Source organism: Tachysurus vachellii, chromosome 14 (genome assembly GCF_030014155.1).
Source record: "Tachysurus vachellii isolate PV-2020 chromosome 14, HZAU_Pvac_v1, whole genome shotgun sequence".
NCBI classification, from domain to species: Eukaryota; Metazoa; Chordata; class Actinopteri; order Siluriformes; family Bagridae; genus Tachysurus; species Tachysurus vachellii.
Genome location: NC_083473.1, coordinates 14,066,021 through 14,088,471, shown reverse-complemented (window position 1 = coordinate 14,088,471; position 22,451 = coordinate 14,066,021). Strand labels below are relative to the sequence as shown.

At 37.2% G+C, this 22,451-nt stretch overlaps 1 protein-coding gene across 2 annotated transcripts in view; it reads left to right on the top strand.

Annotated features, from left to right (window-relative positions):
- Positions 1–22,451, top strand: part of ano5a (anoctamin 5a) — a 28,357-nt gene that overhangs the window by 1,295 nt on the left and 4,611 nt on the right. Inside the window, exons 2-12 of one of the 2 annotated variants that reach the window (XM_060886246.1) lie at positions 6,561–6,622; positions 13,917–14,024; positions 14,984–15,052; positions 16,160–16,444; positions 16,581–16,700; positions 19,688–19,803; positions 19,892–20,026; positions 20,127–20,232; positions 20,346–20,406; positions 20,607–20,758; positions 22,067–22,141. In XM_060886246.1, coding sequence (XP_060742229.1) covers positions 6,561–6,622; positions 13,917–14,024; positions 14,984–15,052; positions 16,160–16,444; positions 16,581–16,700; positions 19,688–19,803; positions 19,892–20,026; positions 20,127–20,232; positions 20,346–20,406; positions 20,607–20,758; positions 22,067–22,141 — 1,289 coding nt within the window. Of the gene's footprint in view, positions 1–6,560; positions 6,623–12,023; positions 12,252–13,916; positions 14,025–14,983; positions 15,053–16,159; positions 16,445–16,580; positions 16,701–19,687; positions 19,804–19,891; positions 20,027–20,126; positions 20,233–20,345; positions 20,407–20,606; positions 20,759–22,066; positions 22,142–22,451 lie in introns of those variants that run through there. The other variant, XM_060886245.1, reaches the window with a different exon arrangement.

The window sequence follows — 22,451 nt, the reverse complement described above, 5'->3', positions numbered from 1 at the left end:
ATAGAGGTCAGAGATTAGAATAAGCTTTCAAATGTTGTATATGTCTGTATATAAAACATCAAATCCTCAGCATGAATTTGCATTGTACTGAGAGATTTAAAACGTGGACTGTGCTCATGAGGACCCTGTACATATGCTTTCATGTATAGATAATCAATAGCTGTTTAATAGATTTTTTTTTGCTTGCAGTCAGATTGTTAAGAAGGTAAGAAGAACATTACACCTTGGCACTTTACTCCATTGCCCCACCATGTACCTTCAGACATACTTTGAACTCTGTTATCATACAGTGATCATGTGTGCAGATAGAGCTTCTAGGAACTTTGTTTTTAGTTTTTTAAGAGCAGTTGCTATGGTGATACAAGAGGAGTAGAGGAAAGTGTACTTATTTCACATAGCCAGACTTCTGCAGACAACGCAAACAGAATTGAGCTCATTTCCTTGTTCATTTTCACAACTCATGTAGTATATGTTTCAGACAGTGTGATGGGCTGTAGGCTCTGCCATTCTCTGCCATTTTTGTCCCACAAGTGAGCTTTTGTGTGTAGAGTGTATCACACAGCCTGATTAGGAGGTACTAGTGGTTGTAAAATTTTCAGATTATCTACAGGGACAAAGGCTTGTTATTTTCTAGTTTAGTTTTATTGTCAACCAAGGTTTTAGGGATAGTCAGAAATTATGCTATCTATTTAGGTTAAGCTTAATTGTTATACTTGTTTATTAAAAAAGATTGTGGACTTTTCACTGTCTACATACTTACTTTGCAGCTGCAATGGATATATAATGGGAAACAAGTTACATATTGTCTGAGGGTTCTGAGGGTTGAGAGATTTAAAGTATAAACTATCACGCTGGTAGACACAGGCAGGAGTAAAAAAGGTTTCACAATTTATTGTGTTCAGCTGCGCAGCAGGACCCAACACTCTGCATGTAGCATGAAGGGCCACGATCATTGATTACATTAAGATTTTATAGACAGAACTCAAGTAAAGAAGATATGTAAAAGCAAAACATCATTAATCATTGGCTCAAAATCATCGCATGCTCATCTCCTGATCAAGCTAATCTGGACCAGCCAAGGTCTGCAAGAAGGCCTACTAGAAGGTTTACTGGAAGTTGTTTATGCCTAATTCCCGACAACTCGTCTCCAGTCCCTACTGCCCTTGTCATAACTTTAAGAAAACAACCGATGACAATGTCAGTCGCTGGTCACTACAGATACAAGGTAAAAGCATAGAAGGACAAGGCCTTATAAGCATCTTTAGATTAGAAATTTCCACCACAATATGTATCCTCACAGTATTGTTTATTTTGAGCTGCCTATAAGCAAAGGCCAACTGGCAAGACAAAGCGAATTTAATACTGCAAGTAAAAGCAGGGACAGATGTTCTATCTTATGATTAGAAACGTTGAAATTTTTCTCTGTTAGAATAGAAAAAGTCTACATGCTTGATTTGCCTTGTACTACAGTTTATATTTTTGCACTGTGATAAGTGAATATGTAAGATTAATAATGATACATATGCTAGTACATGCAAAAATGCAAGAATACAAACATTTATGTAGGTTTTGCAGTTTATTTCACATTTTGCTAAGTAGTTCCTGTTAAAGTTTACCCTAGATTTGTTTTTGAATCTGACATATAACAGTACTGAGCCTCAAATCTGCAGCTCTGTGTGTGTGTGTGTGTGTGTGTGTGAATATGTGTACATGCTTGTTGCCTCTCCTGATTCATGATAAAGAGGAAGTTACTTTTTCAGAAGAGGGAGTGTGGGCATGATAAAATATAAATGTTTATTACACTTGACATAAACTGAATTTTATTATAAACAGCATATTTTATTATACATGCGCGAATGTTGAATCTGATGTTTAATGTTCCTATCAATTCAAGAGCCTCATATTGAAACAATATAACATGGCTGTTATATTGTTTATCAGCGTTGCCATAAGAGACATATTTAGTCATTATGATGTTTACTGAAAAGGTGTGTTTTTTTAATACAGTATATATTTGCTTAAGTACTATCTTCTTTACACTGGCTGTAAGTATGTTTATTGAAGTCTTTGGGAGCTGATGATAGATGTTAGGCACATCACAAAGGAATAATGGATTTTTTTAAACCCATCCCTCCCTCGGGGCAATGTAGTTTGTGTGAACTGTACTAACCCAAACATGCTTCATGATATTAACACAAGGTGATATTGTATTAAAGTATTCTTTTTAAAGCATTTTTTTACTGACAACAAATTAAACTACTGTAATATCAATACATTGCCTTGTAAGAAAGTATAAGTAAATGTCCTCATCCCACCAAAATATGTTTCTATACCAGCCTACCACATGACCTGGTGGTGTACAGAAAATACCCTTTGGATGATTACTTATGTTCCCGTGAATTCTGGACATGAAAATGTCAAGCAGTAGCGTACTGTACTGCACGATGTTTCAAAGTTTTCTTTTCCAAGTTTTTCCTCAGGCCCAGTATACAAGGCCTTGTGTATAATACATGTCCAAAACAACACTTCCTTCTGATTAACTTCGTCTGTTTGGACTGTAAACATGCTTTAAGGCAGTTTGGCTTTCACTCACAAGCGTCATGCTCTAGGCTCACACTGCGATTTTTCCCATGATTTGGTCACCTGAGACAAATTTTGAAAATCCTAAAAGATTTCTAGAATACTAGGGTAAAATCTGTAGGCTTTGATCGGTGGTTTGACATGGTCACCGACAGCCGATTAATGGCGGTTGAGATCAGTTTTTTCCTTCGAAGAAGTACTGGCAGAGCCAGGTTTCAGACACTTACCTGCAGTGTGACACCTGCAACGAGATGCCAAACCAAGAACCAATAGGAGCGCCTAGCTGGATGACACACTTCGCGCGACAACTTCAAACCACCTCAGGGAAGATGTCGAAATGAGTAAAGGGGAAAAGTACAGCAAAATTATATCTCCAGATTGTTTTTGTTTGCTGCCACCTGCCATTTTAGCGAGAGAAACCCCATTCGAGTCTTCTGGTATGTACGATTTTGACATGTCTTGACTGTCGTACAGTCTGAGATCCTACACTGTGACATGGGGATCATGTACGTACAGTCTGACAAGCACCAATCGTAAAGGATTATAAAAAAATTGCACAGTGTGTGCCCGGTTTAAGAAGAGGTAGATCACATTATGAAAATTAACCAGAAATATTCGATTCACCTCAGAGAAGCAAAATCCGTCTAGCCAGTCTGTTGTATTGCAGTAGTCAAGGCAACACAATTATGTCTCATGCCTGTTACTTTAGGACCCTTCTGCATAGTGGGTAACACACAAAAATTAGGCAAAAATAGACTTACGGGTAATGCTGTATTTTTCCTGTACCGTTCAGCACAGTTGTGTTTGCTCAGCATAGCACAGCACTCTTGAAACTGGAGTGTGCATATATTTGCAGGATTTACCAGTAAACACCAGGCAAACCCAATATAAATACATATATACTACAGAATCTAACAAATGTTTTGTAAAAGGACTATACTGAATACAGTATTTCTTACACAGTGACTATGCATAAGGTGTTGGCCTGTTTAATGTGATGTTTTGCTTCGAGTCAGTACAAATACAAATCATGTAAAACATTAGTCAATACTTAATAATATTATCAATAAGCAAACAGATTAGGCACAAAGTATCGTTTGGACAAACTTGTTGGGAAACAAACCCGTGAGACCCCGGTAACTAGATGGCCATCGAAAACATTGTTACCGGAATCGTTAGACTGACTGGCATTAGGCAAGATCATACACAAATCCATGAAAACAGGGACCATTTAATCCTACACTTCAAGCAGTTCAACTGTATTTTTATATTTATTTTGTATTGTTATTAATGTGTGATGTGTGCAGGTATAAATTACACCTCTAGTTGTAATGTGCTGACAGATGGCTGCACCGGTGTGGAAATCTGTACAGCTGCTACTTTGTACTGCTGCTTCATCTACTTTTTATACTTTCTTGTGTCTGTAGAGGACTCTGCTCACCCTGAAACTGCACACAGCTACTATTTATTTTACTACAGTTTGGATCTGCTGCACCTCACTTGCATACTACCTGGGCATATGTGTGTGTGTATGCATGTGTGTGTGTGTGTGTGTGTATATATATATATATATATATATATAACATGTACATTTAATTAATCGTTCAAACCCTGGTTTTGGTCACGGATTAGGGTCAAACAGGTAAGGCTCTAAATGGGATAGTTATTTATTATCAAATAGGCCAAAAAACAAATACTGTATACTAGACATCATGCCATGCCTATTATAAATATAGACTAGGTGGATAAATAATTAGGCAGATAACCCCCAAACATCTAACACCGGTGTTTTCAATGGCAGCAAGCAGTTAAATCCTCCTATAAAAGACTATAAAAGATATAAAAGCAGTAACAATAACCATCAAACATCTAAACAATAATTTAGACTGGGTGACTTAAAGGTGACAGCTGATAACTGACAGACTAAAGTTCATTGATCTTCAGTGGTGTGCAAGACTATTTTGTAATGAAATTCATGGTTACCCACATCGATATTCCTCTACCAGCTGATAGTGGTGCCAGTGGCATTTGGTTCTTCTTGCTTCATCTCTGAAATCCATTTACTGTCTCTTGCTTTCTTACATTATATCTGTACATTCTCTGTAAACCATTACAGTTTCAAAGCTTCAGCTTTCATGCTAACACCATCTTTCAAAATTCATACTCCTTGTCCCATAGATTTCTAACTAACTGAGAAAATTTGGATGTAACTTAGTGCAGCTGTGTGTACTACAGTTTAGCATTTGCTGTCTCTGTGACTTCTGCATTAGATTTCTCATTCCCTCCCCTAGATTTCACACCTTTTTTGTGAATGTTGCAGCCAAAAATGCTTGCAGTGGATTTTTTTTCAAAATGTGTGTTGCAGAGATTTTTTCTTTTTTTTTTTCTTTTCAGTTAACTGCTTGAACGGGTAAAATTGCAAGCACATAATTCTTCTTGTAAACTGCTACCAGTTAAGAGACATATATAATTACCTAATATTTTAGCTGTATTTATGTTCAGTGCATGTGAATTGAAAAGGGCTTTGGCTGAGTGTATTTTGATGAAGTCACATAAGGTGTTTTGGCCCAACCTGTGAAAAATCTGAGAATTTCATGGGGTTTGCTTGATTTTGCATTCATTTTTGTGATCACAAAAACATGAAATCTTGAAGGGACTTAGCATTTTTTATATACGGAAAATGGAGTGCAAAGTATAAATACACACACCATATTCACACTGTTGAATTGTCATATTATTCGCTTGATTTATTTTTAGATTTTGTGATTTTCTTTTTTTATTATTATTTTTCACTAAGGTGGTAACAATTCAGGATCATGTTGTGCAGCTGTCTAGTTTTTGTTCTGTTTAAGTGCTGCTTTAAGAGCTGCTCTTCTAGGTAACCTTCCACATTTTAGTTTCAGGTTCCTGTTTTACTTTTTTCTTTCATAAAATGTGCAGCTTCTTATATAGCTTGCTTTGCATGTTCTTGGTAATTGGAAAGGATTTGCCAAATCACTGCTGATATTACACTAATCATTATCATATTATTCCTGACAGATTGCTTCAGTGACAAATTCTAATTGAGGATAATTGACCAACAGAGATCTTATAAAATCGTGCAAGACCTGATTTACAAAATTGTAACATTTTGACATAACTAGCCAGTTCCAAAGCATGTATAAGAGCAATCGAGATAGTAGAGATATGACATTTACACAGACATGTTTCATTCTGTAATTGCTTATAAAGTCTTGCATAGGATGCACAGAGGACTTTATAATTTATCAAACAGCATTACGTGCTTTTTCTCCTCATTCATCAGTCTTTCCCTGACCTACACGTTCAGATTATATGGTGCTAGCTGTTTTCAGGAGTAACATTTGTCTCCTGTGATCATTTAGCGTAGTTTGTCAGTAGCCCCTCATAAACGCTGTAAAGTAAATTTACAGTTGCAAAAGAAAGACCTCCCATAATCTAAATTGTAGTTGGATATGAGAATTTTTAAACTTTTATTTGTAGAGAGTTCAACACTACTTTTCTGGGATAAACACTGCTTTTCCACATTCTGCTTGCTGTGGATATGTTAGATCATTTATGGAGAGGGTGGATAGGGTTGCTTTGTCTTGGTCTTTGTTTGCTTTGAGCAGCTGCTCTTTATGATCATGTTTTTATGTTTCAATTTGATTATCTGCTTTCCTAAAGACCTTTTAGTTTTATTTACAGCAGCAAGGCAGTCTATGCACACATTTCCACCATTCAGAGTAGCAGAGGATACTAGTTTATATGCAGTAAATATTGTCGGAATTTGAATTCATGTCCAGTGTTATTTTTCACAGTAGGTAGAAATAGCAATTTGCTGTTTAATTTTCTGTAATAGAATTGCAACATGCATCATAGATGAGTAAAACACAGGAAATGATGTCATGGAGAGAAAATTTCTATTCTAGAAATTCTATTCAGTTTTTTTTAAACGTCCTTTCTTTTCTTGTCTTTTATAGAGGAAAACAACGGTTACTTTCCCAATTCAGAGAGTGTGTCACTTCAGCCAACCGATGCTAAGGTAATTCATAAACACACTCTCACACATATTTTCTGTACTTTCAACATGTCACTTTATATTTTTATTTAATAAGCCAAAGTACCAGCCTGCACCAACAGGGGGACCCTAAGCACATTTCGCTGCAGGAAGTGCCACTCAGTTTCAGTTGCCTAACAGATAATAATGAAAGATATATATATATATATATATAAACTAGAGAGCTTCATCACACAAAAGACTTCTTCAGTACTGTTGTTAAACATACAAGATAATGATGTGCTAAATCTGCAGTGATCTCTGCTTATGTGCTGTTTTGGCAGGCTAAAGGTGGTAATGATGGTACACTAAAGTATGTTAGTAAAATGTCTTATTTTTTATACTAGGTGTATTTCTTAGTATCTTCATGACAGCATTATCTGAAACCTTGACCAAATTAAATGAGGTCTGAGCTTTAACAAATGTTGCATGTATTTTGACCAACAAGTTCTGACATGCAAACTAACCCTCCCTTTGGACTTGCACATTATTTGAATATGAAAATGAGCTTGGCTACAATTTCCATTCTTTTCCCAGCATACTTTAATAGCCTAGGTTATCCTTTCAGCACAGTACATGACAGAAAATATATATACATATATATGTATGTATGTGTGTAAAAAAAAAAAAAGGCATAGACTGTGATTGTTTGCAGTAATTGTGGAACACAATAGAATTTTGTGTTTTCCGTGTGTGTGTTGAAGATACAATATGTAGAGGAAGTTCTTCTTTTGCTGTGATGCACAATTAACTATTCCCTGCCAAATCCCAGATTGCAAAAACAGCAGACAGGAAAAAACATAGTGATATTTTGCTTGTCGTTATTCATGCAGTTGCTGTTTATCACTTAAAGACAGTTATACGTTATACTTGGTTCTTTTTCCATTTCGAATCTCTTTACAGAAGTTTCATATTTCATTCTTGGCTTTACCCATTCACTCATACTTTACATGATTTCAGCTCATTCCAGAATTGTATTACTTCTCTTCCTTTCTGCAGTCCTTAGAAAGTCTTTGTTCAGAGTGCTGTGGCTCTGTGTCTAAGAGCTCCAGTCACTCCTCAGTGTTTTTGTGTGATAAGTGTGAACAAGAACACACTGAACCTGTCCAACATCTTTCAAGCCTTGCAGGGGTAAGAGGTGTGTGTTTTTGTCTGTTATATGATGCTTTGTTTGGGAATGCTTTGCCAAACTCTTATTCCTCTTATTACTCTTGTACTAACACCGTGGAGTGTCCCAGAGCAGAATGTTTAGGGTTGTGAAAGTCAAGAAAGCTATAAACCTGGCTAGTTAAATTCATTTATAATACTAATTTATAATTCTATTCTCTGCTGTTTTCATTACATTAGTGGTTTATTGTAGGTTTAGCACCTATTTTTAGTCTGTATCACAGACATTTAGACTTTTATCCTTTGCCTCAAGATTTCCTTGTGATGGTGACAAGCCTGTGTGAAACATACAAGAACCAAATCATTTGCTTGCAAGGAAATGTAAATTTATAATGTATTTATGAGCTGTAGAATAGGCCTCATTGTGGGATCCTGTGCTCTCACTGACGTGGCCTGGGTTCAATTCCCAAACAAGGAATTAACCCAGCCACTGAAGAGTTAACTCAGTGAATGCCCCAAGCCTGATTAAAATGGGAGGGTGGCACCAGGAAGGGCTTTATGCAAAAAACCAGCACCATAAACGCAGGCCGACTAATCTGCTGTGCCAACCCTGAACATGGATCAGTTAAAAGAACAACATTTATGAGCTGTAGAGTCATGTTAGTGTTATTTACTCTGTAATAAAAATGAGTGTCCTAAGAAAGCATTTTATCCAAAAGGCTGTTATAATTTTATAGCAGAATGTGCTTTGCAGGTTAGAATGCAGTTTACATTACGTGCTTACACTTCATGAACAGTGTGATGTCCATTACAGAATTGATATTACCAGAGCAGCCTACCAGTGGCAAGAGATTTAAATAAACATCCAAATTGTCACTCCTTATTTTAACAACGTGCTGGATGAATATACCTGGAACTATCGAGTGAACCAAAAAAAGATTCAGCACCAAAAAAAGGTCTCTGTTCTCCTAAAATTGGGCATTAATCAGGTTAAAATGCACACATTTATTTGTAAATCATTTGTAGGATTCATAGCATTTACCCATTTTGGTATTATTGATAATCCTGTTCAGAAAAAAATTATATTCTATCAAAAGCGTATGTTTGTATAGAGAGCTCTACATGTAAGAAGACTCCATGTTGTGAACTTTGAATGCAATCGTGCAATTGGCATGTCTTATGGCAAAATGGCTTACTCATTTCAAGCAACAAAATGACTGTGACATTTCTGTGCATGCCCAAGTTTTGTCAGCACGTGCAAGTTGATACTGGCATGTTTCAAAGACAGATAAGTGATAGAGATCTGTTATATCTTAACTTTAAAACTTCATCATGCCACTTATGTTTACTCATCTTAAATATATCAGATTTTCTAAGAGCACATACCCTTCTGTTTGTCTTCACACTTTCAGGAGAGTGCATTGGTGCATGAGATGCTGAAGTGTGCATCTGTGTGAGAGACAAAACAAAACCGTGTCCCAGTGTGAAATGCTTGGTGTCTGTAATCCCCTGGTTATAGTGTAGCTCTCCCTCCATTTTCATATCAAACTGTTGCTTTTTTCCACCTCACTTAATTCAAACGATTCACCTTTTCTGTAGATTGTGTCCACATTTTGGCTTTTCAGATGCTATTACATCACTATCTATTTTTATTGCTATAGATGCTATTGCTATCAAAGTGACTTCCACTTTTTACTCTGAGAAATTACTTTCACTTCCTCCTGTGTACTTTTCCTGTTATGTAGTTTCATAAACAGGAATGATTAAATGAAAATGAGTTGAGTTGTGAAAACACTTTATTTTACTTTTTTTTAAGATGCCTTGTTTTAAGTGCCATACCTTGGTGCATGTGTAGAAAAAATGATATGGCTGTGTGTATATGTTGTTTCTCAATCTTCAGCTGTTTCCCCCACAGATCTGGAGGAAGAGAACTCTGTTTCTGAAGTATCGCTCCAGGGTACGCCATGATAAAGGGGGTTGGACTGAGTTTGGCTGGTGATTGACTAGAATGCTTAATTTGGCTTGTTTGTGTGCTTTACTTGGTTTGTTTACCTGGTTGAAAATGTTAATAACTGCCTTGATTTGGCTGATTTACTGCAATACAGTTGATACCAAAAGAGTCGAGATGTTGAATCAGTTTCAGCTTCAAATGACGTTTGGATATTTGGAGATTAAATAGAAATTAGCAAATAGAAACGATATATATTGCTGTATGCCCTTTAAAACAATATATGAACAAACAAGTTTGACTCCATTAAGTAAATTAAATGTTGGAAATATGAAACTATATAGAGGGTCAATTTAATTTTTAAAATGTACTGTGTTTTGTTTTTCAACTTTCATCAGATGACAAGATAAAGACTATTATATCATAGTATTAATTAAAATTTTAATAATATGAGGTAAATACCTTATGCATTGTTCCTCAATGGTTTATTTATTTAAAGGCAGGCTATTAAATTAGTCTTTAAAAACAACTGCCTTATCTGAATCGTCATTAGACTGTGCTGCCATCTTATGTATAGATTCTGGATTTTGGTGATATTGTGCAATTCAAGGATGGTGACTGGTATTCATGTCTATTCAGTTTAAATGCACATTTCAGTATAGCGTATGCCTATGCAGTTGCAACAACAATTCTGTATACAACTTGAATAGCTTAAAAAATATAGGAGAATTTGATCTGTTTATTTTCCAGTGTGTAATGTCCTTCATTAAGGCTCAGTGAATGTTTAAAAACAATATCTAATAACTTACCAAAGATAAAGAACTAGAAATAAATGAACTCTTCTCCAGACACCACGAACCTTTCAAGCAAGGCCGTGATGAAATACACAAACAGGGATTTGTCACCGCTTTAATACCACTTTAAAGCTTTGTATTTCATATTACAACACACTGTAATAGCCTGCATTTCTAAAAGGGTGCATCAGAACACTACTGCAGACTTTTGACCGCCTGTAAATACTAAACAGAACCAAAATCAAAGTAGAAATTCTTAAATTAAATGAAAACTTCACTGTTTTGGAAAATGTGAATCATTGTATTGGAAAATATGGGAACTTCACTGGCAAACAATTTCCTTTAATTATGGCATAGTCATTCCCTGTTATTTTTTTCACACATTTACAGTAGGTAGAGGAACTAAGGTGATATAATGAGCAGCAGACATACATGTGCACACACACACACGCACAGATTATAAATCTGAATTGCATACACTGCATTAAGCATTTAATTTGATATTTCGGGGGAACCACACTCTCATTTGAAATGTGCCGTTCCTCCCTTCTCCTGATGATAAGCTCTCTGCGAAACATGAAACAACATCATTAAGCTTTTTAAAGTCTCTCATCAAGCCTTATTGCACAATTATTATGTGTCTGTTATTTGACGGAGTTCTGTGTGGCATAGGGTGGGGCATTTTGACTGCAGTTCTGTAAAGTCCATATGGTACCACAAACTTACATGTAGCATTATAGCATAGCTTATGGCAGACTGTGATTTTAAAAAAGAACTATCCAAATAATTCAAAGGCTGTAGTTGCTCAGCTTTGGCCTGTGATGTATTTGAGTGGTTTTTCAAATATAGATCTTTTCTGTGGAGGTATAGAATTAGGGGTGGCTGTGTTTAAAGAGTCCTCTGACATGAAGCGAACTAAAGGGACACGTGTAATCTACAGTGTGTAATTAAGTGACACGTGAGTGCTGGGTATACTGGGGAAGGGAAGCACCCTCGTTGCTCACTCGTCTAATAAGGGTGGAGGGCTAATGTACATAAGTGGTATGTGTTTGTGTTGTTGAGAGAGATGAGAGAGAGATGTTTAAGAGGTCTTAGGTTGCTTTAGTACTTCTGACTAACCACAAAAACAAAACTTCTACTGAACCATTTTGTGGAGAAAAAATGACCAAAGTAAAGTATTATATATATTCATTCTTGTGTAACCTGTGGATTCAGATGGCTGTATATCTAATTCTATGTTGCTTCAAATACAAAACGTATAGTAAATTAAATTTAGATTGTTATGAAAAAGATATTAAAGATGTTAAAGATATTGCAAAACATACTTTGCCTTTAATTTGTATAGATGACTGATGAATAGTCAGACACACTACGCATTTCATAAAGAATCTTTTTGGACAGAACATGGACAGAGGTTGTTTTATGTTGCAAATGAACATACAAATTTAATTTTTTATAGTTGCATTTTTAGTTGTGCCCCCTGTTGGTATTCTGTTAAATCTCAGATCACATAATCGGGCTGTGGCCACTTTGCCTGCATGCTGACGTCATGATGACCAGCCCCCACTCTGACTCTGCCGTGGATGACTGGGCAAGTGTGAGCTTGCTCTCCTCACACATGCTAAACAAAACGAATGGAATGCAGCAGACGTTTGAGTGTGTGAGAATAGTTTGCGGGGCGTCCGGTGTTGGTATTTTTACTAGAAGTCAATCTGGAAGCACTCAATTAATGCAGCGTCTTGAGGAGGAGAACGTCATGGAGGAGGTAAACTGCTCTTTACTACTACTGTCTTCATTCCCTCCTCCAACCCCTAGGATCTTATCTTCTTAAAGATGCTTGGACTGTTCATAGTAAATAAGATCAAGGCAGAGATGGAGCTAACTAACGGAAAAAATGTGTCTTGGAATGGTGGTGGTGGATGTCTGTCTGTTTGTATAACGGTATCCTTGGAAGCAATGTGACTTCCTGCTAAAGATTGCAGGATCTAGATGGATGATTAAAGAGATATGATGTGAACAGCAGTTCTCTGCTTTGCAGTTAGTTTGATTAGTCAGATATCTTCAGCAAGCTTGAAGAGAAACTAAGAGTAAGAAAAACTTACTGGTTTTGTTCTTTCATAGCACTGGTGTGGATGCTTTAGTGGTTGTGTAACATTTATGTTATTTATAGCCTATGACAAACAGCTGCAGGATGATCCATCCCTTCTTTTGCACTGTATGCTTAGATCAATTTGAGCATGGGGCAGTTTAGACAGTAGGTCCAGTGTGGGGTTTTTTCAGGAGGTTGTATTGACTGTACAGAAGCCTGCAATGTTTGTCAGTGTGCATGTTCCTGCATCCAAGATAATATAATAAGTTCCAACCATATAGGTTAAATCTGTCTCAAGCTGTGGTGTCATGGGATGTAAAAAAATGTGATTATGTATTGATTTTACTCGCGATACATTTTGATACTGTTTGCCTATCGCTGGTCGCATTACAATATGTTTACATTATAAAGTATGTTCCTTTGCAGATAAAATTATTAATATGATTATTATAAGCCATAGTTGTCTAAAATAATACTTGCTTTGCATTTGCCAATAATGGGAAAATCATGTTGATGCTGAAGAGCGAATAGCCCCTCCTCTGCAGTGACTGACAGGCACAGAGGCCACGCCCCCCCTCCTAGGATGGGTAAACACAGAATCATCAAGGGAGAGAAAGATAAAGGATCAGATATAAACTATTATGTTTTTAGAAATGAATTTGATTAACTACTAACAACATAAATAAGAAAGTTCTTGTGTTGAATTTACTGATACTATTTGTGATCAAAATAATATAATTTGTGATCATACAGTTGCATTAGAACAATAGAACAAATCCTGGGGTGCAGTTCATCCCAAAGATATGACCTATGACCATATAATGTATTTACCTTCTCAGAACAGCAAATTGTATGGTCAGTCTTATATTTTTGTTATACAAGTGAATATGTCCCTAAGCTGATAAATCTATAGTAAACCCTAGTATGTACAGAATGTATGTAATATATATTTAAATTTACATTTTTGAATTTGAATGTGACTCATCTGAAAGTAAAAAGCACTACTTTGTTTAGGAGGGTTTAGGAGACTTTCAGGTCAAAAAACCTGGCAATTTTACCGTCAAGTTTTTTTTGCCTTAATATGATGTATCTTTATGTTAATCATATGAAGGCCCATTTGTTCCCAACTTGCAGTTGATGTGTTGGGGTGGATTTTGTGGGTTTAGTATAAAAAGTGTTGAAAGCTTGTTTTGTATTAACCTGCTTGGTGTGCCAAAATGATAGTGCTCATTAATATTAATGTGTTGGTACTGAGAACATAACATTTATCAAAGCACCTGAAACCTCATGTAATCAAATGTAAATATTTGTGTCTCACATACAGTTTGTGTTTTTATGCAGGTGGATAAACATCATCAGAGTAAAGACTCTATATACTTCCGAGATGGCGTCCGGCAGATAGATTTTGTTCTCTCTTATATCGATGAGAAAGACGGAGAAAGAAAACAGGTGAGCCATTTTATTTTTATTATTTTTAAAAACAATTTGATCAGCCATAACCTTTAAACCACTGAGGGGTGACGTCAATAACTGAAATGTCAAGAAATGGGAAATTATTGATATTAGGCGTTAAGTGAACAGTTGTGAAGGCTAGACGACTGGGTCAGAACACCTCTAAAACAGCAGGTCTTTTTTTTCCAAAAGACTTACCAAAATTTGTCCAAGGAAGGACAATCAGTGAACCAGCAACAGGGTCATGGGCAAGCAATGCTCAATAATGAGCCTACTGCAGCAGAATCTGCTGAAAAAGTTAATGCTGGCTATGAAAGCTAAAAGCTTCTACTATTACGAGTGAGCATCTAAACTGAACCACGGCACAATGGAAAAGATTGTGAATGCACTATGCCAATGGAGGCAATCCTCGGATCCTCCCATTCAGGTCGATATTACTTTGACACAACAGTAACAGTTGTCTCTATCAGCAGGATTATGTTACCTGCCACATTCCATAAATTGTTCCTCCAAATTTCTCAATCAAGTATCTGTGGGATGTTCTGAACAAAAAAGATTTGCGAGCCCCAACTCACAACTAAGAGGATTTAAAGGACCTTCTGCACACCTTCAGTGGTCTCGTGGAGTTCATGGCTTGACAAGCCAAAGATGTTTTGTAAGCACATAATACATAATATTAGATAGGTGGTTTTAATGTTATGGCTGTATTGTAATGTGTTAACATGTAATTTTATAATAGTACTACATGAAAAGGACATGCATGTCAAACACAAAGATTTAAAATTTTCACACCAGGCTACAAATGATGAATTATATAAATTTTAGGATACAAAAAAAAAATAAAAACAATTGGGTTTATATGCTACTCTAACTCTTTTTAGTCTTTTACTGTGTGTGTGATTCTAGATCAATCTCTAAATTAAACCTCAACATCTTTTCCATAATTAATAACACAGGAAAGAAGGAAACAGTATGAAGCTAACCTGCAGAAGGCGGGGCTAGAGCTGGAGCTTGAAGACAAATCGGTGAGTAAGAAGAATCTGAAATGCTAAGGCAACAGTTTCAGGGCATAAATTGGTTTGCCTTTGAGTTAAAAGAAAAAAAGATGTGTATTATAACTTATTGTATTAGCAATAGACAGTAGAAAGATACTAAACAGTAAACAACAAAATGTTGATACTCTATATGGCCAGGAGTATGGAAATACTTAAGGTTAACACCCATATGTGCTATTTGAACATCCCATTCCAAAAGTATGGGCATTAACATGGCGTTCGTCCCTTTGACAGAAGGCCAGTAATTGTTCCAGTTCATCAAGATGTTGAGGTGAAGTTGAGGTTAGGGCTTTGTGCAGACTAGTTCCTCCACCTCTACATTTGGCAAACCAAGTGTTTTTGTATGTTGGTTTATGCATAGGACCTTTGTCCTCCTGGAAAAAGGAAGAACCTTCCTCAAACTTGTTGTAAAGTTGCAATTGTCTATACTTTTTTTAATTTACTGTATAATTTCCTTTTAGTGGAGCTAAGGGATGTAGCCCAAATCATGAAAAACTGCCCCAGACCGTTACTTCGCCACTACCACCACACTCTATTAAGCTAATGTCTACCACCACACTCTACTTAAGCTAGTGATGCATAACACTACATAACATATCAGAAATCAGACAGGGTGTCCTCCTATGTATATATATGAAGCGTATGCTGTGTTGGTATGCTTATTTTAAATGATTGTTCTTCTGTTGTATTATATTCTTAATGATGACCCTGCATCACACTTCGGATAGGCTGTCGCTTAACATTGTAGATTTTTGTGTGCTGTCACCCCCTGGTGACAAAAGAGAGAATTGTTTGAGGAAAAACAAGGTCAAAAACAGATGTTAAAACTAAATGGTTTATTACATAATAATGTTATTTAATGCGCTGATAATAAGGGTGCTCCTCAGTGCAATTTATTTTTCTGCCAATTTTTAAAAGTGGTGTGCACAAAAAGTGTCTATATGCTTTTGTCCATGTCATATTTGCTGTGTTGATTTTGAATGATTGATGTTTGTTGCTGTTTGTTGCTGTATTACATTTTTAACACTAACCTGCATCACTGCTCTAGCTAACTCTTCTAAATCTAATTGTTTATAGGAATCTGAAGATGGGAAGACTTATTTTCTAAAGATTCATGTCCCATGGGAGGTGTTGGCAACCTACGCTGATGTTTTAAAGATAAAAGTGCCTTTCAAAGTCAATGACATCCCTGAAAGCCGTGAGATTCCTGTCTCCTGGCTGTTCACACCATTCCGCCTGCCTGATTCAGTCATGAACCCTGAACCAGACTACTTCACCGCCCCCTTTGACAAGAGCAAGATCGATTTCTTCCTCATTGAAAATAAAAATACCCTCTTCCCAAACTCCACACGCAACAGGATAGTAAGGGCCTTTGTTTAATGAGTGTTTACTTGATCATGAATTTTGTACATTTAGATTCACCGTAATTGCCATTTTTATCACAAAAAGACCAGACAAATGAACAAAAAACATTTAACTGACATTACTGTCTCTGCAGGTATATTACATCCTCTCCCGTTGCCCTTACAATAAAGACGACAAACTCAACAAGGACAAGAGAGGCATCAAGCGGCTGCTTAACAACGGAACGTACACATCAGCCTTCCCTGTGCATGATGTAAGTCTTTTCCAAAGGCTTCAGTGTACCTAGGAACAGGAATTTATTTAATTCCCACGCTCTGGGCCACACATAGTCTCTTATAATTATGTTGGCTTTGTAGAAGCCAACATTCTGTTTTCCTATTTAAGCTTAGACAAAAATTTATCAAGAGTAACTCCTCCTAGGTGGCTTAGTGGTTAGCACGTTCGCCTCACACCTCCAGGGTTGGGGGTTCGATTCCCGCCTCCGCCTTGTGTGTATGGAGTTTGCATGTTCTCTCCGTGCCTCGGGGGTTTCCTTCGGGTACTCCGGTTTCGTCCCCCGGTCCAAAGACATGCATGGTAGGTTGATTGGCATCTCTGGAAAAATTGTCCGTAGTGTGTGAGTGAATGAGAGTGTGTGTGTGCCCTGCGATGGGTTGGCACTCCGTCCAGGGTGTATTCTGCCTTGATGCCCGATGACGCCTGAGATAGGCACAGGCTCCCCATGACCCGAGGTAGTTAGGATAAGCGGTACAAGATGAATGAATGAATGAACTCCTCCTAGGGCTTTCGAGCCACATGAACCAAATTCGGATATGTTGTAGACCCGAGTACCGGTACTTCCGGTACCGGGTCTCTATACTGAATAACAAAAACAAGTGTGCCTGAATACTATCCCCTTTACTGTAAGATCTCTTCACCCTAATCTTTGAAAGTGATATTACTTTGTTAGATATACATGCCTGTGTTATTCCTATTGGGTGGGAGTGATTTTGAATACAAAATGTTAATCTTGAAAATTAAGTCTGTCATATGTTATCTAAGTGTTACTATGTTGGCTTTGTAGAAGCCAACATTCTGTTTTCCGTTATAAGCTAATTTTTATTATTAATAAATATATCAAGATATATATATATATATAACTCCTCCTAGGGCTTTTGAGCCACATGCACCAAATTCGGATATGTTGTAGACCCTGGTCTGAAGTTTGTTGATATTACTTTTCTAAGCGATCCGAGTTCCGGTACTTCCGGTACTGGGTCTCAAACTGACTTTTTTCCCCAAAGACTCCCATTATTTTTTTTTTGGAGGTTTATAACTCGGCAAGCTTTCGAACTATCTACACCAAACTCGGCCAGCTCCTTTAGGGTGATACTCTGAACAAAGTTTTAAATGGGTGTACCGATTGGCCTTTCAGTTGTCCCACAGCCCCGCCCCCAAAATATGCAAAATCAAAAAACTTTTTACAACATGGACATGACGTCACGTGATGTCACGTGAAAATCAAAAATTAGCACAACATGGACATGTGACATATCAAAACACTCAGCCCAATGTGGGGAGCTCCCTCAAGAGTATTCGGATGACATCACATGCTCATGTTCTAATTATTTGGCCTGTTCCTAATATTCTGGCCAGGCCAAATTATTAGGAACAGGCCAAATTATTAGGAACAGGCCAAATTATTAGGAACAGGCCAAATTATTAGCAACAAACCAGTTTATTAGGAACAGGTGTGTGTGTGTGTTGCTCAGGGTAAATTATTGGGTAAATCCAGTCCAAATGTTACCATATCTATTTAGCTGGTGCTGATTCAATTATGTTTGAATATTCCTCTGTGGAATATTCAAGATCTAATTCAATTTTTGTACTGGAACAGCAAAACAAGGACCTTAATACAGGCTCAGTGCATAAACAGAGATAAACAAAAAATTAGCACAATATGGACATGTGGTATATCAAAACACTCAGCCCAAGGAGGGGAATTGCGTCACAGGTTTTCGAATGACGTCACATGCTCGTCTCCACTTGCCTCGAAATGTTTTGGCACCCTAGCGCTCCACTAGATTTCACAAGTTTTATGTCCACTTGCCTCCAAAAGTAACACTGACCCTTATGTCCACTTGCCTCCAAAGCCAACATCAATGTTTGTTGCGACGAACTTTATAAATCTAGTTTTATTTTATTTTTTTTTTATTGAAAAATCAACAATCACAAATATAAGAATGTATACAGAAATTCTCCATTTTCCTTTTTCAAACAACAAAGAGCAGACACTCCCACCCCGCCACCCAAAACAAAAACAAACCCCCAGACAAAGACACACACACACACACTCACGTGCGCACGCACAAACACCCCACATCCCCCTGTTAAAACAACTGAAGAAACGGAAAAAAAGGTTATGCATACAGTCCAATTATTGACCGAATTAGAACTCTAATCAGGTAACACCTGTAGTCTCCTAAAGTAAGAAATAACAGGTTGCCACTTGCAAAAAAAGGTATCAGTAGAACCCCTCAGTGTATATTTTATTTTCTCCAACTTAAGAAAGAACATCAGATCCTTAAACCACTGAGAGATGGAGGGACATCTTATTGCCTTCCAGTGCAGAAGTATACAACGTCTGGCCAACAAAGATGAGAAGGCTAAAACATCTTTGTGTACAGAACTCAGTGATACTGACTCATTGGTAATACCAAATATAGCGATCAGAGGGCATGGCGTCAATTGCACTTCAAATATGGAGGACATAATGCCGAAAAAACCTGTCCAGAATGCGTGTAATTTTGGGCACAGAAAAAACATATGACTTAGATGACAGGGGGAAGCATGACATCTGTCACATCTGTCCTCTACCCCAGGATAGATTTTTGCCTGTTTAGATTTGGAAAAATGAATTCTATACAAAACCTTAAACTGAACGAGACTGAGGCGGGCACAGGAAGTGGTAGACCGTATCCTATCTACGGCTTTCTCCCAACGTTCGTCGCCTAACTGCAGCCCTAACTCCTCCTCCCAAGCGGTCCTGGTTTTATCTATATTACAGCTATTGAGAGATAAAATGAAAATGTATATCTGGGAAATCAAGCTACGCTGGTGTGGAGTGAACATGACTAAACTCTCCCAAGGTTGCTTGGGGGGTAATAAATCTAGTTTTAACATTGATCACTATATATATATATATATATATATATATGTATTTAATTTTCCAAAAAAGTAATATCTGTGCATGTTATGCAGTGCAGATACTGGAAAAGGTCTGGAGACCCTAACTGTGAGAATGAGCGGTATAACCTGTACCAATACTGGGCTCGTTTCCTTCGCTTCTACAAGGAGCAGCCACTCAATCTTATACGGTGAGATCAAAAATGGAAAAGCATGCCCATGTGCTATATTTCCTTACGTATCTATCTCTTTTGAAACAACATATTCTCTGTTCTGTAGGAGATACTATGGGGAGAAGATTGGGATCTATTTTGCTTGGCTGGGCTTCTACACTGAAATGCTGTTCTATGCTGCTCTGGTTGGACTTATCTGCTTTATTTATGGACTGGCGACCTATGATAAAGAAGTCTGGACGTGAGTGAGAAACTGAATGAAAGAGGGAGTAGGAGACAGAGAGAATAATGAAGGTACAGCAGTCAAAACAAAAGTACTGATATGTGCCATATTTTTGCAGTAAAGAAATCTGTGATGACAAAATTGGTGGAGAGATAATCATGTGCCCTCTCTGTGATAAGAAATGTGGCTATTGGAAACTTAACAGTACCTGCAACTCCACGTGGGCAAGTGCCACAATTATTTATATAATCATTATTATTTATCTTTTTTAATTTTGCTATTTCCATGTTATTGTGTTTACAGAGAATAAACTCACCTTTTCCCACTTTTTTGACAGCAATCGCATCTCTTTGACAATACAGCAACAGTGTTTTTCGCTATATTTATGGGTATCTGGGGTAAGACATGGTTATAACTATTTCTCTTGACATTGTTTGAATTGTTCTGTGTGTGTTAACCCTGGAGAATTAGAAATTGTCTAGCAAAAGCAAAATCACAAAAAAGTAATCAACTTGGTTATTAGTAAGTAATTAATGCATGTGTAAACAGCCATAAATACTTGCAGGAGCCATCAATGAGAGTTTGATTGTTTGTGCAGTGACTCTGTTCCTGGAGTTTTGGAAGCGGAGACAAGCCAGGCTGGAGTACGAGTGGGACCTGGTGGACTTTGAGGAGGAGCAGCAACGGCTGCAACTTAGGCCTGAGTATGAGACCAAATGCACCAGTCGGCGTGTTAATCGTGTCACACAGGTACTGCTACAGCAGGTAGAATTTTACTCCTAAAGCTCCAGGGTCCTGATTTCAGGCCTGGGTTCAGTCAAAAAATCTTCTCCCTGCTCTACATGGATTTCCTCTACGTTTTCTGGTTTCCTGCCAATGTCCAGAAAAACATGGCAGTAGGTAAACTGGCTAAGATAAATTGGCTTTAGGTGTCAATGAATGTGTGCAAAGTGTATTCCAACCTCATACCCAGTGTTCCTGAAATAACACGGATCTACCATGACAGTGACTAGGATTAACCGGTTTCTGCTAGTGAGTCAGTGAACATTTTAACTGTCTCATATGGTTTGAAATCTCAGGGCTTCCTTTTTTTGTGCCAGATGCATCCTGAATTGTCTCTGTGGTCAGACAGTAGGTGCTTCAGTCAGTTGTGCTCGTGTTCTTTTTAGGAGTTGGAGTGGGTTCTAGATCAGACAGTAGGTGATTTTTTAGGCAAGGTCATCTTTTGCTGGGCCACTGTGGTCCTATGGGTAAGATTTAAATTGGATGAACTTTTATGTGTGTTTGATTTGCTTTGCAGTGCATACACACTGAGATTGCAGTTTAAAGGGGTAAATCAACCTTGCAGCTGTACTCAATAGCTTATTTTTATCAGGTGCACTTGCCATATAGTATAAGTGAACTTTGTACGTCATAACTGACTGTAAACCATATGTTGTTGTGCAAAACTGATAGCCACCTTTTATCACAGCAGTCAGTTGAGACCATTACAGATATTATTTGGGTGGTTTACTTTTAGTTTGTTAAATGTTACACATAAAACACGATAAATACTAGCATATTGAACTATATATACGTATATTTATATAGATCAAATTAAAATTTGAATAAAAATACAGCAGCTTTTAAATATTTTATTTTTATAACTCAACTTTAGTTGTTTCCCATCAACATTTCTTATGTAGGTTATATTTAATACTTTTTGTTTAGACACTGCGGTATAAGGCATTACACTATAAACTTACTTGCCATTTCGCCCTGCAACCTGTTAAACTGACTAGTAAAGGTAGATACAAGTTAGGTATAGTTAATAAACAGACAATATATGTGTTATGTATGTTTACATATAATGCAAGTTTCATTGCAAGTGCTTTTTTGTGATTCAAAACCATCTTAAAACATGAAACATATTCTATAATGTTTGTGAGTAAGCTACAGGAGAGAAGACCCCTCTAGCTACGGTCTGCTAGGGACAGCCCATGCCTGCCTAGATATGTGCTCATAATAGTTGCTATTTGCTAACTGCTTTGTTCCCTGCTGTGCTTGCATGGTGTGTAGGAGATGGAACCTTACTTTCCCGTAACAAGCAAATGTGCTCGCAACTGCTTGTCCGGGGCCACCGTCTTGTTCTGGGTGAGCATTACAAGAACAGTTAAAATCATTAATCTTTGACACATAATTGTTAACATTGTTCCTCCACAAATAATTACTACTTTTTGAAATTCATAAATTTAGCAACTCACCTAATGTTAAGAGTAAATAAATCATTTGATATAGTCAACACTGTGGAATATCTTGTTTGCCTGCTTGGACACTGAACAGACAAGATGAATGTAAGTTAAATAGTGGAAGCATGGTTTGAGTAGCATGTAGTGGTGTGACTCATGGCCCATCTGTTGGCTACAGTATGTTTTTTTTTTTTTCCTGTGATAGCAGATGTATT